The sequence below is a fragment of the Cetorhinus maximus genome, chromosome 3 (genome assembly GCF_964194155.1).
Source record: "Cetorhinus maximus chromosome 3, sCetMax3.hap1.1, whole genome shotgun sequence".
In the NCBI taxonomy this organism is placed as follows: Eukaryota; Metazoa; Chordata; class Chondrichthyes; order Lamniformes; family Cetorhinidae; genus Cetorhinus; species Cetorhinus maximus.
This window is the reverse complement of record NC_135881.1, coordinates 187,940,408-187,955,918: the sequence shown is the minus strand read 5'-3', so window position 1 is coordinate 187,955,918 and position 15,511 is coordinate 187,940,408. Positions and strand designations below refer to the sequence as shown.

The following is a 15,511-nucleotide window of genomic DNA, read 5'->3' as shown; positions in this document are numbered from 1 at the left end:
ATCTTTCTTTCTAAAGTTATTTTGCATTTACTTTTTGGACTTTCATTGTCACCTCCTGGACCCCTATTTACTTTGGGACACTATAAGTGCCAATGAGGCTGATCATTCGTTGATTGACATTATCATTTAGGTTTTAGTGCCAAGAGTTTTGTCGAACTATTCACGTGAATTAACTGGAGAGTGTGGTTTCATAACAAGTGATGCATCAAAGCCATCACTGCAGTTGCTGCAACTATACCTTTTGCTGGAAAATAAGATCAAAAATTGAAAACTTGTATGGCATAATGCAATTGGTCTCGGAGTGTTTGAGGTTGTCAAGATTGGCAGCTAACTGCTGCTGATTCCTTTTTCCTTTCCCTTCAGGTCAATTTTATCATAGTTCATAAATTTCATTTTCCTTCTCCAAATTTCTGCTAGCTTCCCCTGAAAGAGTTGACTCCTCGCTTGGGCCTAGTTCATGAACACAGTCAACTCCCAGTACCAGACCTCAGATAGGTTATATTGGCTTTGAAGGGGGCACAGAACCGATTCACCAGAATGATAATTTTCTTCAATTAAACACTGGGAAGACAAAAACCATTATTTTTGGCCCTCACTGTATTATGTTCTCTTGCCACTAACTTCATCTACCTTGCAGCCACTATCTCAGGTTGAACACAGGTTGTTTGCAACCTCAGTACCCTGCTTGTCATTGGACTGAGCTTCTGACCCATATCCTCTTTGTCATAAAGACTCTATTTTCACCTTCATATCATCACCTGCCTGCACCCCTACCTCAGACTCTCTGCTGCTGAAAATTTCAGCTATGTGTTTGTTACCTCCAGACTCAACTAGTCCAATGCTCTCCTGGCCAACCTACCATCTTTTATCCTTCATAAACTTAAGCTCATTGAAAACTTTCCTACCTGTACCTTAATTCACACCAATGTTTACTCACTAACTTTGTACTTGCTAAAATGTCTCGATTTAAAATTCTTATCCTCATGTTCAAATTCTTTCATGTCATCATCCTTCTCTATCACTGACAACCCTTCAAGACTTCAGCATTCTTCCTACTTGTGTGCATAACTCTTTCCCTTCAGCCCACCATTGGAGACTATTTTTTCATTGCTCTAAACCCTAAGTTCTGGAATTAGTTTCCTAATCCTCCCTGAAACTCTAATTCTCTCCCCTCCTTAACCCTACCTATTTGACACAGCTTTACCTGACCTAATATCTCCTTTGGGTCTTTGTATATTATGTCTGATTACACTTTTGTTATAGCTGCTATATAAATACACATTATCATTGTTGTAACTAGGACTTAAAGGGTTAAAGTAAGAGGACAAGTTGCATAATCTTGGTTTGTATTCCTTTGAATTTAGAAGGTTGAGAGTGCTCAAATTGAGGTATATAAGATTATAAAGAAACTTCTCTTTGTTCTCTGTTTTTTCTATCGCTCTCTCTCCAGCTGCATTATTGCAATTTCTTCTCTGTTCTCTCTTTTAACCATAGCTTATTCCATCTGGAGTATTGCTGTTTACATAGAATTGCATAGAATATGTAGCAGAGAAAGAGACCATTCAGTTCAATTAATCTGGGCAGGTGATAAAGCCTACAGGTCTCCCCTTCTCTTCTATCGACAGCATCTCACTTTTTTGCATATCTTCCTATTCCTTTTTCAATCATGGACTCTTCAAGTTTCCTTTTGAAAATATCTACCTTCAACCTCTCTCTCTCTATCTCTCCCCACCTGAAGTAATTGTCTCTGTGTTCCCTCTCCTTCTTCAGCTGCAGGAACACTCTGTGTGTTTCCTCTCCCTCTCCATCTGCAGTAATAGTCTCTGTGTTCCCTCTCTCTTTCCAGCTGCAGTAATAATCTCTGTGTTCCCTCTCTCTCCAGCTGCAGTAATACTTTGTGTTTCCCCACTCTCCCTAGCTGCAGTAATAATGTGTTCCCTCCCTCTCCAGCTACAGTAATATTCTGTGTTCATTCTCTCTCTCCAGCTACAGTAATAGTCTCTGTGTTCCCTCTCTCTCTCCAGCAGCAGCAATACTGTCTTCCCTCTCCATCTCTCCAGCTACAGTAATATTCTCTGTTCCCTCTCTCTCTCCAGCTGCAGTAATAGTCTCTGTGTTTCCTCTGTCTCTCCAGCTGCAGTAATATTGTGTTCGTTCTCTCCAGCTGCAGTGATACTCTGTGTTCCCTCTCTCTCCAGCCGCAGTAATACTCCCTTGTGTTCCCTCTCTCTCTCCAGCCAGAGTCTCTGTGTTCTCTCTCTCTCCAGCTGCAGTAATAATCCCTTGTGTTCCCTCTCTCTCTCTCCAGTTGCAGTAATACTCTGTGTTCCCTCTCTCTCTCCAGCTGCAGTAATAATCCCTTGTGTTCCCTCTCTCTCTCCAGCCAGAGTCTCTGTGTTCTCTCTCTCCAGCTGCAGTAATAGTATGTGTTCCCTCTCTCTCTCCAGCTGCAGTAATAATCCCTTGTGTTCCCTCTCTCTCTCCAGCCACAGAGTCTCTGTGTTCTCTCTCTCTCCAGCTGCAGTAATATTCTCTGTTTCCCCTCTTTCCAGTGGGCAGAGTTGACCAGTCGGGCCCCGCCCCCTCGGACTGTGAGTGACAGGGCAGTGCGCCTGCGCACTGAGCTCTGGTTTGAAAGAATGGCGCTGATGCTGACAGAGGACTGGATCCGACAGAGAGTGGAGCTGAAGGAGCAGCGGCTGGGTAAGGGTGAAGGGGAACAGGGTTTTGAGGGGCAAGGCAATCAAGACCGAGAGCCGGGGCAATCTACAGCCCCAGCGTTGGGTGGAGCTCCAGGCCTCTTCCTAACTCATTGTCCCTTTGAACTCCTGTGCGTCACCTGTGGGCCACTCACAGGCCCTGAATAACTGTTCATCAGAGTTACTGTGGGTCAGGTTTTAATGTTGGATTCCAGTTGTCACTAGAAATGCCCATTCTTCATACAACATAAAGTAAATAAATCACTAAGCAAAACTCTGAAACTCTGAAAATGCAGCTCTGAAAAACTTGCATTTATATAGCAACTTTCATGACCACCTGACATCGCAAAAGCTTTGCAACCAATGAAATACATTTTGAAGAGTAGTCACTGTTGCAAAGAAGGAAATGTGGCAGCCAATTCTCATACAGCAAGCTTCCACCGACAGTAATGTGATAACACCCAGATAATCTGTTTTTGTGGTGTTGACTGAGGGATAAATATTGGGCATAACCCTGGGGATAACTCCCAGCTCCTCTTCAAAATAGTGCCGTGGGATCTTTAACGTCGACTTGAGGGGACAGATGGGGCCTCGTTTAATGTCTTATCCAAAAAATGGTATCTTTGACAGTGCAGGGCTCCCTCGATACTGCACTGGAGTATCGGCCTTGATTTTTATGCTCAAGTCCTGGAGGGCGACTGGAACCTGGACCCTTATGACTTGGGTAAGAGTGCTATTGAGCTGAGCCAGAGCTGACACTAATGCACAATTAAATTACACTACAGCAGGAAGAGTCCAAATCTGTTAAACTTGCAGCAGTTTGGAATTTTTGATCCGCTGGTGAAATCAGCTGAAGTTGACGTTCTGCAGTCCTGGAGGTTTGATTAGATGACAGTGTCTCTGGTGTCAGTTCAACATGGATGAGGAATACACCCACAGTGCAGGCTGATGGAGAGGTGTGAATGTTGCTCTAGATGTATGCACATGTGCTTGCATGTTGGTTAAATGGTCACATGCAATAGCTTCTGTAAATGCAATCAGGGATGACAAACACAAATATGATTAACGCTCTGTCGATTTGCAAGGTTCTTAAAATTACCTCTTCTCTTTAAGATGCTCCTTAAAATCTACCTCTTTGACAAAGCTTTTGATCACCTATCCTAATATGTCCTTATGTGGATCGGTGTCAGATTTTGTTTAACACTGCAGTGGAGTGCTTTGGAATGCTTTATGTTAAAGGTACTATATAAATGTAAGTTGTTGTATTGGTACCAGCATTATGATTCAGTGTCAACTCTTGTAGGGATGTTATCTCTTCATTTCAGCAGCAGAACTGCTATTTGAAAGTAGGATGTGAGACATCTCACATTAACAACACCTACCCTTAAAACGTATTTGGGCTATAAAGCACTTTGGGATGTCCTAAGATTGTGAAAGATGCTATGTAAATTCAAGTCCTTTCTTTTTCACCATCTACAATGGGATATATCTGTAATTTTTTTAAAGCATTTCAGTGTTTTGTTCATAAGCCAGTTAAATCAAAAAATGCTGGAATAGCTTTTATTTGCAATATTAATACATTGTAGAGTGGGCAATTCTAATCCCTTAAAATGCCAAACTTTTGTGAAACTCTTTGGAGGAAATAACAATGTCCAAGCTTTTAACAACTCCTCTTATGAAGTCAGATCTTTTAAACTTTGTTCGCTTCTGTAAAGAAAATGGTCAAAGGAAATGGCTATAGCATGAGAGACATTCTGTGACCTAAGCAACAGTTTGGGATACTAAGAACATAAGAACTAAGAGCAGGAGTAGGCAATTCAGCCCCTCGAGCCTGCCCCGCCATTCAATACGATCATGGCTGATCTCATTTTGGCCTCAACTCCAATTTCCCGTCCTCTCCCCATAACCTTTCAATCCAAAAGTAATTAAAAAATCTGTCTATCTCCTCCTTAAATGTATTCAGCGTCCTGGCATCCACAGCACTCTGAGGTAGTGAATTCCACAGATTCACGACCCTTTGAGAAAAGTAATTCCTCCTCATCTCTGATTTAAATCTACCACCCCTTAGCCTAAAACTATGGCCTCTCGCTCTAGAATGCCCCAAAAGGGGAAACATCCACTCGGTGTCTACTTTGTCTATCTCCTTTAGCATCTTGTATACCTCAATTAGATCTCCTCTCATCCTTCTAAACTCTAGCAAGTATAGGCCTAAACTGCTCAATCTCTCCTTATAAGACAAGCCCCGCATCTCTGGAATCAATCTAGTGAACCTCCTCTGAACCGCCTCCAGTGCAACTACATCCTTCCTCAAGTAAGGGGACCAAAACTGTGCACAGTACTCCAGGTGTGGTCTCACCAATGCCTTGTACAGTTGCAATAACACTTCCCTATTTTTATACTCTATTCCTTTAGCAACTAATGCCAAAATTCCATTTGCCTTCCTTATTACCTGCTGTAGCTGCATACTAGCTTTCAGCGATTCATGCATGAGGACACCCAGATCCCTCTGCACTGAAGCGTTCTGAAGTTTCTCTCCATTTAAATAATAAGTCGCCTTTTTATTCTTCCGACCAAAATGGATAACCTCACACTTATCCACGTTAAACTCCATCTGCCAAATTTTGGCCCATTCACCTAACCTGTCCATATCTATTTGTAAATTTCTTATTTCTCCCTTGCAACTTACTTTCCTGCCTATTTTGGTGTCATCTGCAAATTTAGCTATAGTACCTTCTATCCCTGAACCCAAGTCATTAATATAGATTGTAAATAGTTGGGGCCCAAGGACTGAACCCTGTGGCACCCCACTAGTTACAGCTTGCCATCCAGATAAAGACCCATTTATCCCAACTCTATGCTTTCTGTTTGTTAGCCGATCCTCTATCCAAGCTAATAAATTACCCCTAACTCGTGTGATCTTATCTTGTGTATTAATCTTTTGTGCAGCACCTTATCAAAGGCCTTCTAGAAGTCCAGATATACTACATCTACAGGATCCCCATTATCCACTTTGCTTGTCACATCTTCAAAGAACTCTAGCAAATTAGTCAAACACGATTTACTCTTCATAAAACCATGCTGACTCTGATGGATTGCATTTTGACTTTCCAAATGCCCCATTACTACCTTAACAATGGATTCCAACAATTTCCCAACAACAGACGTTAAACTAACTGGTCTATAGTTTCTTGCTTTCTGCCTCCCACCCTTTTTGAATAAGGACGTTATATTAGCATTTTTCCAATCCACTGGAACCTTTCCAGAATCCAGCGAATTTTGGAATATTATAGCCAATGCATCCACTATCTCCGCTGCCACTTCCTTTAAGACCCTGGGATGTAGGCCATCAGGTCCTGGGGACTTGTCACCCTTTAATCCCAGTAGTTTGCTCAGTACTTTTTCTCTAGTGATGGTGATTGTTCTAAGTTCCTCCTTCTCTTGAAATGCTAGACAACCAAGGGTGTATTGAGGAGGAGGAATTGAAGGAGATTTGTATTACTAAAAAAGTATTGCTGGAGAAATTAATGGGACTGAAAGTCGATAAATCCCCAGGGCCTGATAATCTACATCCCATGACCATAAAGGGGGTGGCCATAGAAATAGTGGATGCATTGGTTGTCATCTTCTAAAATTCTGTAGATTCTGAAACAGTCCTGGCAGATTGGAGTGTAGCAAATGTAACCCCACTATTTAAAAAAGGAGGGAGGGAGAAAACAGCGAATTACAGACCAGTTAGCCTAACATTAGTAGTAGGGAAAATGCGAGAGTCTAGTATAAAGGACGTTATAACAGGACACTTAGAAAATATCAACAGGAGTAGACAAAGTCAACATGGATTTATGAAAGGGAAATCTTGTTTGACAAACCTCCTAGAGTTTTTTGAGTGTTTAACTAGCAGAATAGATAAGGGAGAACTGGTCGATGTGATGTATTTGGATTTTCAGAAAGCTTTTGATAAAGTCCCACATAAGAGGCTGGTGTACAAAATTAAAACACATGGGATTTGGGGTAATATATCGGCATGGATTGGTCAGCAGACAGGAAACAGAGAGTAGAAATAAATGAGTATTTTTTGGAGTGGCAGGCAGTGACGAGTGGGGTACTGCAGGGATCGATGTTTGGGCCCCAGCTATTCACAATATATATCAATTATTTGGACGAGGGAACCAAATGTAATATTTTCAAGTTTGCTGATGACATGAAACTTGGTGTGAATGTGAGTGGTGAGGAGGATGTTAAGAGGCTTCAAGGCAATTTAGACAAGTTGATTGAGTGGGCAAATACATGGCAGATGCAGTATAACGTGGATAAGTGTGAAGTTTTCCACTTTGGTAGGAAAAACCAAATGGCAGAGTATTATTTAAATGGTGATAGATTGGGAAATGTTGATGTTCAAAGGGACCTGCGTGTCCTTGTACACCAGTCACTGAAAGCAAGCATGCAAGTGCAGCAAGCAGTTAAGAAGGCAAATGGTATGTTGGCCTTCATTGCAAGAGGACTTGAGTATAGGTGCAAGGATGTCTTCCTGCAGCTGTATAGGTCCTTGGTGAGACCACACTTGGAGTATTGTGTGCAGTTTTGGTCTCCTTATCTCAGAAAGGATACACTTGTCATAGAGGAAGTGCAGCGAAGCTTCACCTGACTGATTCCTGGGATGGCAGGATTGTTGTATGAGGAGACATTGGGTCGACTTGGCCTGTATTTACTGGAGTTCAGAACAAGGAGGGGATCCCATTGAAACATAAAATTCTGACAGGGATGGACAGACTGGATGCAGGGATGATGTTTCCTCTGGCTGGGGATCTAGACCAAGGGGGTCACAGTGTCAGAACACTGGGTAGGCCATTTAGGTCTGAGATGAGGAGAATTTTCTTCACTCAGAGGCTGGTGAACCTATGGAATTCTCTACCACAGAAGGCTGTGGAGGCCAAGTAATTGAATTTATTTAAGAAGGAAATCAATAGATTTCTGGACTCTAAAGGCGTCAAGGGGTATGGGGAGAGAGCGGGAGTATGGCGTTGAGGTAGAGGATCAGCCATGATCATATTGAATGTCGGAGCAGGCTCAAAGGGCTGAATGACCTACTTGTGCTCCTATTTTCTATGTTTCTATGAGATAGTCAAAAATAGAGATTGAGATGTTTTCTTGAAAGTGGAGGGAGGAAGTTGTAGGGAATGCTACCGAGGGAGTCATATCTCTGCAATCAATGTTGGGGCAAAGGCAGAGTTAGCATGCATGAGAGCCCAGAGCTGGAGTATAAAAGAGAATGAAAATGAGTGGAGGTTGGCATGGACGCTGACTGGTTGGAGGCTGCGGGGACAGTTATGTGGATTGTGGTGGGCAGAAGCTGTAGAAGTAGGGTGGATGAGTGGGGACTTAGTGTGGTGTTGCACATGGGCGCCCTAGGTGTGGACAAAGAAGAGTTTATGATGGATAGGAGATAGAGGGCAGCAGGAAGAACACTGGAGAATTTGGACCTAAAAGTCACAAGTGCAATGCCCTCAGCACCGGGGAAGTGGGAGCATTGTTGTGGAAATAGTAGGTGTTGATTGACAGGATGTGGAATTTGAAGCTTATCCCTGGGTTGAACAGGATTCCAAAGTTTTACATTATGAATAGATGATAAACTAACCCATACATGGCATTTACAAGCTTCGGTCCAGTGGACACTGAGACCTGTTAACACACTCTTTCAGCATTGAATGGATTAAAAAAAGCATTGGGAGGAAGCCTGGAGTGTAGTTTTTTTTTAGTGCAGGTGGAAATGAAATGCTGATTTGGAAAAACAAATCTGTTTGGGAATGCGGGAGAGATTCAAGCTGAAAACCCCCAGGGTGAAACAGTTAAGAATATGTCAATGTCAGAAAAAGAATACTTGCAAATTGTTCCTTTTGTGTGCAAAGTTTAAACCAACCATGATCTGTACCCATGCTGTATCAAGAACATCAAACTGCTAACTTGGACGAATAAAGAGACATGCAGGGCCATGTTGGAAGAGTGGTCAGAGGGGCAAAGAGTGTGTTGGAAAAGAGCATAACTGCAGGTACAAAACCTACTGGTAAGAAGCTCATTCAGTGGTCAAGGTGCTGCCATGGAGAAAGCAACGGGGAACTATAGACTCCCCAAGCTCCCAGGTAATTCATAAAAGGAGCAAAGCTTGAACATATTTCTTTTATTTGTGAGAATGGGTCCCTGCGCATGAATGTGTGTCACTTCTAGCAAGCATAAATGAGCTGGGTTAGGAGCTCAACTGATTATCTCAAATTGGTCATTAGTGTAACTATTAGTGCACTCTGGATTTTTCAGTAAGGGCTGCCCAATCGCAGAATCACATTTAATAGCGGATGTTTGATTTTGGGTTTTGCAAACATTGAGGCAATGCCTTGGGTTGCCAACCAATTAACACCCTTTTCTTCTGCAGTATAAATTGTTGTGATTGTTTGAAATTTGGCATTCTTGCATTTGCCCTGATGAATGCAAGACAAAAAGCTTCAGCAACATGTCTCTCTTTTCAGCAGTGTTCAAGTTCTGTACTACCAAATGACTGTTGGCATACTGCCAATCTTCTAATGCCACCCCAGTGTCAACTGACTCCCTCCTAATAAGTGTCAGTGCTATAGAAGCTCATTCAATTTCCCAGCACTTTGGGATAAATACCATAATTGCCTGGAGATTTATTTATTTCAAGTCCAATTAGCCTTTCATCTTATTTATCGCAAAGTCATTGATTATACTTGGGATATCTTGTTGCAGATGTCATGTCACTCATGACTGTTTACTACTTTTTGCCTATCAGTTTCAAAGCCAATTTGCACATTTTATGTCCTTACTTTGTCTAACTATTCCTCTTCTGGTACTGAATTATTTTTACTGTTACACTTAGCTACATCAACCGTGCTTTTTTCCAGCAATTCTTTGCATCTCTGTCCACTTTTCAGTATAGTTTTGTAACTTCTTGTATTCAGTGAATTCCATAATTGGAATTAAACAAAGTAAGGAATACTGGAAAATGGGAAATTTAGTGTTTTGTAAACATTTGAATAATTAGAATTGAAAGAAGTGATTAGTAGGACAAGGGTGGCACAGGTTCCAAGAACTAAAATGCAATTCATGACTGATATTATAAAACACATTAGTCATCAACACATGACATAGGCCTCTGGGTAAGATTGGGATTACGGAAACCCTAGAATGGCCTGAAACAGTTTGGTGCTTTGATGGGTGGGACTTTGGCTTGGGAATAAACATTTAATCACAGATAAATGGTCCAAAATTACTGTGAAGAGCTGCCAAAACGTTTTGAGTTTTTATTGGTTTATAATAATCTGCAAAATTACAGTGTTTCAATCTATTTTTGCTCTTGTTGCTTGCTAAACACAGGTTAGTAGTTTCTAGTCCAAGCTTATGCTGTCTTGGCAAGGTGTTTTTCATCAGTTGTAGAGAACAGGAATGAATGTATGTCCTTGCCTAGCTCGGTAACCTCATCCAACCTACAACCCTCTGAGAATTCTGCACTCCTCCACTTCTGGCCTCTTGTTCATCTTGATTTTCATTGCTTGGTGGCTATACTTCAGCTATCTACAAAAATTAAAACCCACTTCTTTGACAAGGCTTTTTGTCATCTATCCTAATATTCCCTTTATATGGCTTGGCATCATATTTTGTTTGACAACGTTCCCATGAAGCACCTCAGAAGATTATACTACTTTAAAGATGTTACATAAATGCCAAAAGCTACTGCGGATGCTGGAAATCCAAAACAAAAACAGAATTACCTGGAAAAACTCAGCAGGTCTGGCAGCATCGGTGGAGAAGAAATCAGTTAACGTTTCGAGTCTTCATGACCCTTCGGCAGAACTGAAGCATAGTTAGGAGAAAGGTGAAATATAAGCTGGTTTAAGGTGGGGGTGCGGGGGGAGAGAGAAGTTGAGGGTGTGGTGATTGTGGAGATAAGCAAGCAGTGATAGGAGCAGATAATCAAAAGATGTCACAGACAAAAGGATCAAAGAGGTGTTGAAGGTGGTGATATTGTCTAAGAAAAGTGCTAATTAAGAATGGAAGACAAGACACTCAAGGTACAGCTCTAGTGGGGGTGGGGTGGAAAGACTAACAAAGTTTTAGCTTTAGATTTAAAAATAATGGAAATAGGTGGGAAAAGAAGAATCTATATAAATTATTGAAAAAAAAGGGAGGGGGGGAGAAACGGGGTGGGGATGGGGGGAGGGGGAGTTTAAGATCTAAAGTTGTTGAATTCAATATTCAGCCCGGAAGGCTGTAAAGTGCCTAGTCGGAAGATGAGGTGCTGTTCCTCCAGTTTGCGTTGGGCTTCACTGGAACAATGCAGCAAGCCAAGGACAGACATGTGGGCAAGAGAACAGGGTGGAGTGTTAAAATGGCAAGCGACAGGGAGGTTTGGGTCTTTCTTGCGGACAGACCGCAGGTGTTCTGCAAAGCGGTCGCCCAGTTTGCATTTGGTCTCTCCAATGTAGAGGAGACCGCATTGGGAGCAACGAATGCAGTAGACTAAGTTAGGGGAAATGCAAGTGAAATGCTGCTTCACTTGAAAGGAGTGTTTCGGCCCTTGGACGGTGAGGAGAGAGGAAGTGAAGGGGCAGGTGTTGCATCTTCTGCGTGGGCATGGGGAGGTGCCATAGGTGGGGGTTGAAGAGTAGGGGGTGATGGAGGAGTGGACCAGGGTGTCCCGGAGGGAACGATCCCTACGGAATGCCGTCAGGGGGGGTGAAGGAAAGATGTGTTTGGTGGTGGCATCATGCTGGAGTTGGCGGAAATGGCGGAGGATGATCCTTTGAATGTGGAGGCTGGTGGGGTGATAAGTGAGGACAAGGGGGACCCTATCATGTTTCTGGGAAGGAGGAGGAGGCGTGAGGGAGGATGCGCGGGATATGGGCCGGACACGGTTGAGGGCCCTGTCAACGACCGTGGGTGGAAAACCTTGGTTAAGGAAGAAGGAGGACATGTCAGAGGAGCTGTTTTTGAAGGTAGCGTCATCAGAACAGATGCGACGGAGGCGAAGGAACTGAGAGAATGGGATGGAGTCCTTACAGGAAGCGGGGTGTGAGGAGCTGTAGTCGAGGTAGCTGTGGGAGTCGGTAGGCTTGTAATGGATATTGGTGGACAGTCTATCATCAGAAATTGAGACAGAGAGGTCAAGGAAGGGAAGAGAAGTGTCAGAGATGGACCATGTGAAAATGATGGAGGGGTGGAGATTGGAAGCAAAATTAATAAATTTTTCCAGGTCCTGACGAGAGCATGAAGCAGCACCGAAGTAATCATCGATGTACCGGAGAAAGAGTTGTGGGAGGGGGCCAGAGTAGGACTGGAACAAGGAATGTTCCACATACCCCATAAAGAGACAGGCATAGCTGGGGCCCATGCGGGTACCCATAGCCCCACCTTTTATTTGGAGGAAGTGAGAGGAGTTAAAGGAGAAATTGTTCAGTGTGAGAACAAGTTCAGCCAGACGGAGGAGAGTACTGGTGGATGGGGATTGTTCGGGCCTCTGTTCAAGGAAGAAGCTAAGGGCCCTCAGACCATCCTGGTGGGGGATGGAGGTGTAGGGGGATTGGACATCCATGGTGAAGAGGAAGCGGTTGGGGCCAGGGAACTGGAAATTGTTGATGTGACGTAAGGTGTCAGAGGAATCACGGATGTAGGTGGGAAGGGACTGGACAAGGGGAGAGAGAAGGGAGTCAAGATAACGAGAAATGAGTTCCGTGGGGCAGGAACAGGCTGACACGATCGGTCTGCCAGGACAGTTCTGTTTGTGGATTTTGGGTAGGAGGTGGAAGCGGGCCGTCCGAGGTTGGGCGACTATCAAGTTGGAAGCTGTGGGAGGAAGATCTCCAGAGGAGATGAGGTCAGTGACAGTCCTGGAAACAATGGCTTGATGTTCTGTGGTGGGGTCATGGTCCAGGGAGAGGTAGGAGGAAGCGTCTGCGAGTTGACGCTCAGCCTCCGCGAGGTAGAGGTCAATGCGCCAGACAACAACAGTACCACCCTTGTCAGCGGGTTTGATGACAATGTTGGGGTTGGACCTGAGAGAACGGAGTGCAGTGAGTTCAGAGAGAGACAGATTAGAATGGGTGAGAGGAGCAGAGAAATTGAGACGGCTAATGTCACGCCGACAGTTCTCAATGAAAAGATCAAGAGAAGGTAAGAATCCAGAGGGAGGGGTCCAGGTGGAGGGAGAATATTGGAGGTGGGTAAAAGGATCCGTTGAACGGGGAGAGGACTCCTGCCCAAAGAAGTGAGCACGGAGACGAAGACGGCGGAAGAAGAGTTCAGCATCATGCCGAGCCCGAAATTCATTGAGATGAGGGCGTAAGGGTATGAAACTAAGTCCTTTGCTGAGCACTGAACGTTCAGCATCGGAGAGGGGAAGGTCAGGGGGTATAGTGAATACGCGGCTGGGCCTGGGATTGGAAGATGGGGTGGGGACGGAGGGACAGGCAGGGGTGGAGGGTCACAGATGGGTGTTGGTGTCGATGAGTTGTTGGAGCTTGCGTTCCTTAGCACTTGAGAGAAAGAGAAAAAGTTTCTTGTTGAGGCGACGGATGAGGCAAAGAATAAAATGAAACTGGGGGCACGTGCAGCTTTGAAAAAGGGTGCGGCGGTGCTGCTGGAGGGAGAGGTCGAGTGTGTTCATATGGCAGCGCATGACACTGAGTGTGGATCTCAGAATGCGACGGGAACAGCATTCCGAGAAACGTTTTATGTCCCGGAGATACCTGTAATCCTGGGTGGGTTCGAAACGAGGGATGGAATTTCAGTTGAAATCCACGTGGGGTGAGTCGGAGATGGAGACAGTCACTGAGAAAGGAGATATGGCTGTGAAAGCGGGTTTTAGTAAACACCTTGTCAAACACCAGGAGAGAAATGGAAAGCAATGAAGGTGAGCAGGGCGGAAGAGACAGGCGGAAATCCTGTCGGAGAACAGAACCATACTTCTTCAGAGAGGGCATTTCTTGAAGAGAGGTGGCAGTCAATTAAACACAGAGATAAAAACAAAAAGCTAAAAGCTACTGCGGATGCTGGAAATCCAAAACAAAAACAGAATTACCTGGAAAAACTCAGCAGGTCTGGCAGCATCGGTGGAGAACAAATCAGTTAACGTTTCGAGTCTTCATGACCCTTCGGCAGAACTGAGTATAGTTAGGAGAAAAGTGAAATATAAGCTGGTCTAAGGTGGGGGGGCAGGGGGAGAGAGAAGTTGAAGGTGTGGTGATTGTGGAGATAAGCAAGCAGTGATAGGAGCAGATAATCAAAAGATGTCACAGACAAAAGGATCAAAGAGGTGTTGAAGGTGGTGATATTGTCTAAGAAAAGTGCTAATTAAGAATGGAAGACAGGACACTCAAGGTACAGCTCTAGTGGGGGTGGGGTGGAAAGACTAACAAAGTTTTAGTTTTAGATTTAAAAATAATGGAAATAGGTGGGAAAAGAAGAATCTATATAAATTATTGAAAAAAAAGGGAGGGGGGAGAAACGGGGTGGGGATGGGGGGAGGGGGAGTTTAAGATCTAAAGTTGTTGAATTCAATATTCAGCCCGGAAGGCTGTAAAGTGCCTAGTCGGAAGATGAGGTGCTGTTCCTCCAGTTTGCGTTGGGCTTCACTGGAACAATGCAGCAAGCCAAGGACAGACATGTGGGCAAGAGAACAGGGTGGAGTGTTAAAATGGCAAGCGACAGGGAGGTTTGGGTCTTTCTTGCGGACAGACCGCAGGTGTTCTGCAAAGCGGTCGCCCAGTTTGCGTTTGGTCTCTCCAATGTAGAGGAGACCGCATTGGGAGCAACGAATGCAGTAGACTAAGTTAGGGGAAATGCAAGTGAAATGCTGCTTCACTTGAAAGGAGTGACATAAATGCCAGTTGTTCTTGGTGGTGGTGGTGGTAGCCCATTCTGTATCTATTGTGACTTGATATTAAAGGGGATTAGTTAGTCACCCACCAAGTAAACAATGTCCCCTCTTTTTTTTATTTTTGTTGTGTTCACCTGGCATTTACCAGGCTGACCAGATCCACAAGGGAAACTTGGCCACGCTATCGCAACGGTTTTACAATTTGTATTTATTACGAGAAGATTTGTGCACTGATTTCAAAAGTACTGAGCCCGCTAACACCTTTAGAGATTTTAAAAATTAAACTAAAACACTTATTAACAAAAGAATAAAACACATACACAAGATTACAATTACATAGTTACTTAATATTATAACAACTCCCAAAGTTCCTAGTTAGCCAGACTCCCAAGTACACACCCACCTTAAGGCAACAGTGCAATGTAGGTTTTAAATTTATTGCAACAATGCAGCAAGGTTACCACAAGCACCCACTCAAATTCCCAAGGTTTTTAATACAACTTTGGTTACTGGAACAGGAGACGTCTGCAAAGTGGCTAAAGGCTTTTCCCCAAGTCTATTTCACATGGTGTACCTTTCAGATATTACACGGTCACACCCCACATAGCCTTCCATCCTCCTTTAAATATATTTTTCTTCTTTAATCTGTAAAAACCCATTGTTCCCCATGTCTTTAGAATTTACTTTTCCCATAATATAAAAATCTTTTATGTTGTCATTATGGCCAGCATTTTTGGGAAAAATCAACGTAATAACCTGCCTTATTATCTTGTTGGGTGTGAACATCCTACCATTCTCTTTGAAAACCAAACACCTCTCCACTTATCTTAAAATGCAAATTTCATTCACACCTTATCTGCTGAGATAGTTCATTCATTAGCATTTCATATGCCCTTTTGCACATAACTCATTTGATAATTTCAACCTTGCAGTC

At 43.5% G+C, this 15,511-nt stretch overlaps 1 protein-coding gene across 1 annotated transcript in view; it reads left to right on the top strand.

The window, feature by feature from the left end:
• Window positions 1-2,599: 2,599 nt before the first annotated feature.
• The window catches only part of cep72 (centrosomal protein 72), a 151,462-nt gene continuing 138,550 nt past the window's right edge, over window positions 2,600-15,511 (top strand). Inside the window, exon 1 of the mRNA XM_078539452.1 lies at window positions 2,600-2,703. Within this exon, the coding sequence (XP_078395578.1) occupies window positions 2,640-2,703 (64 nt within the window). The 5' untranslated portion in view covers window positions 2,600-2,639. The remainder of the gene's footprint in view (window positions 2,704-15,511) is intronic.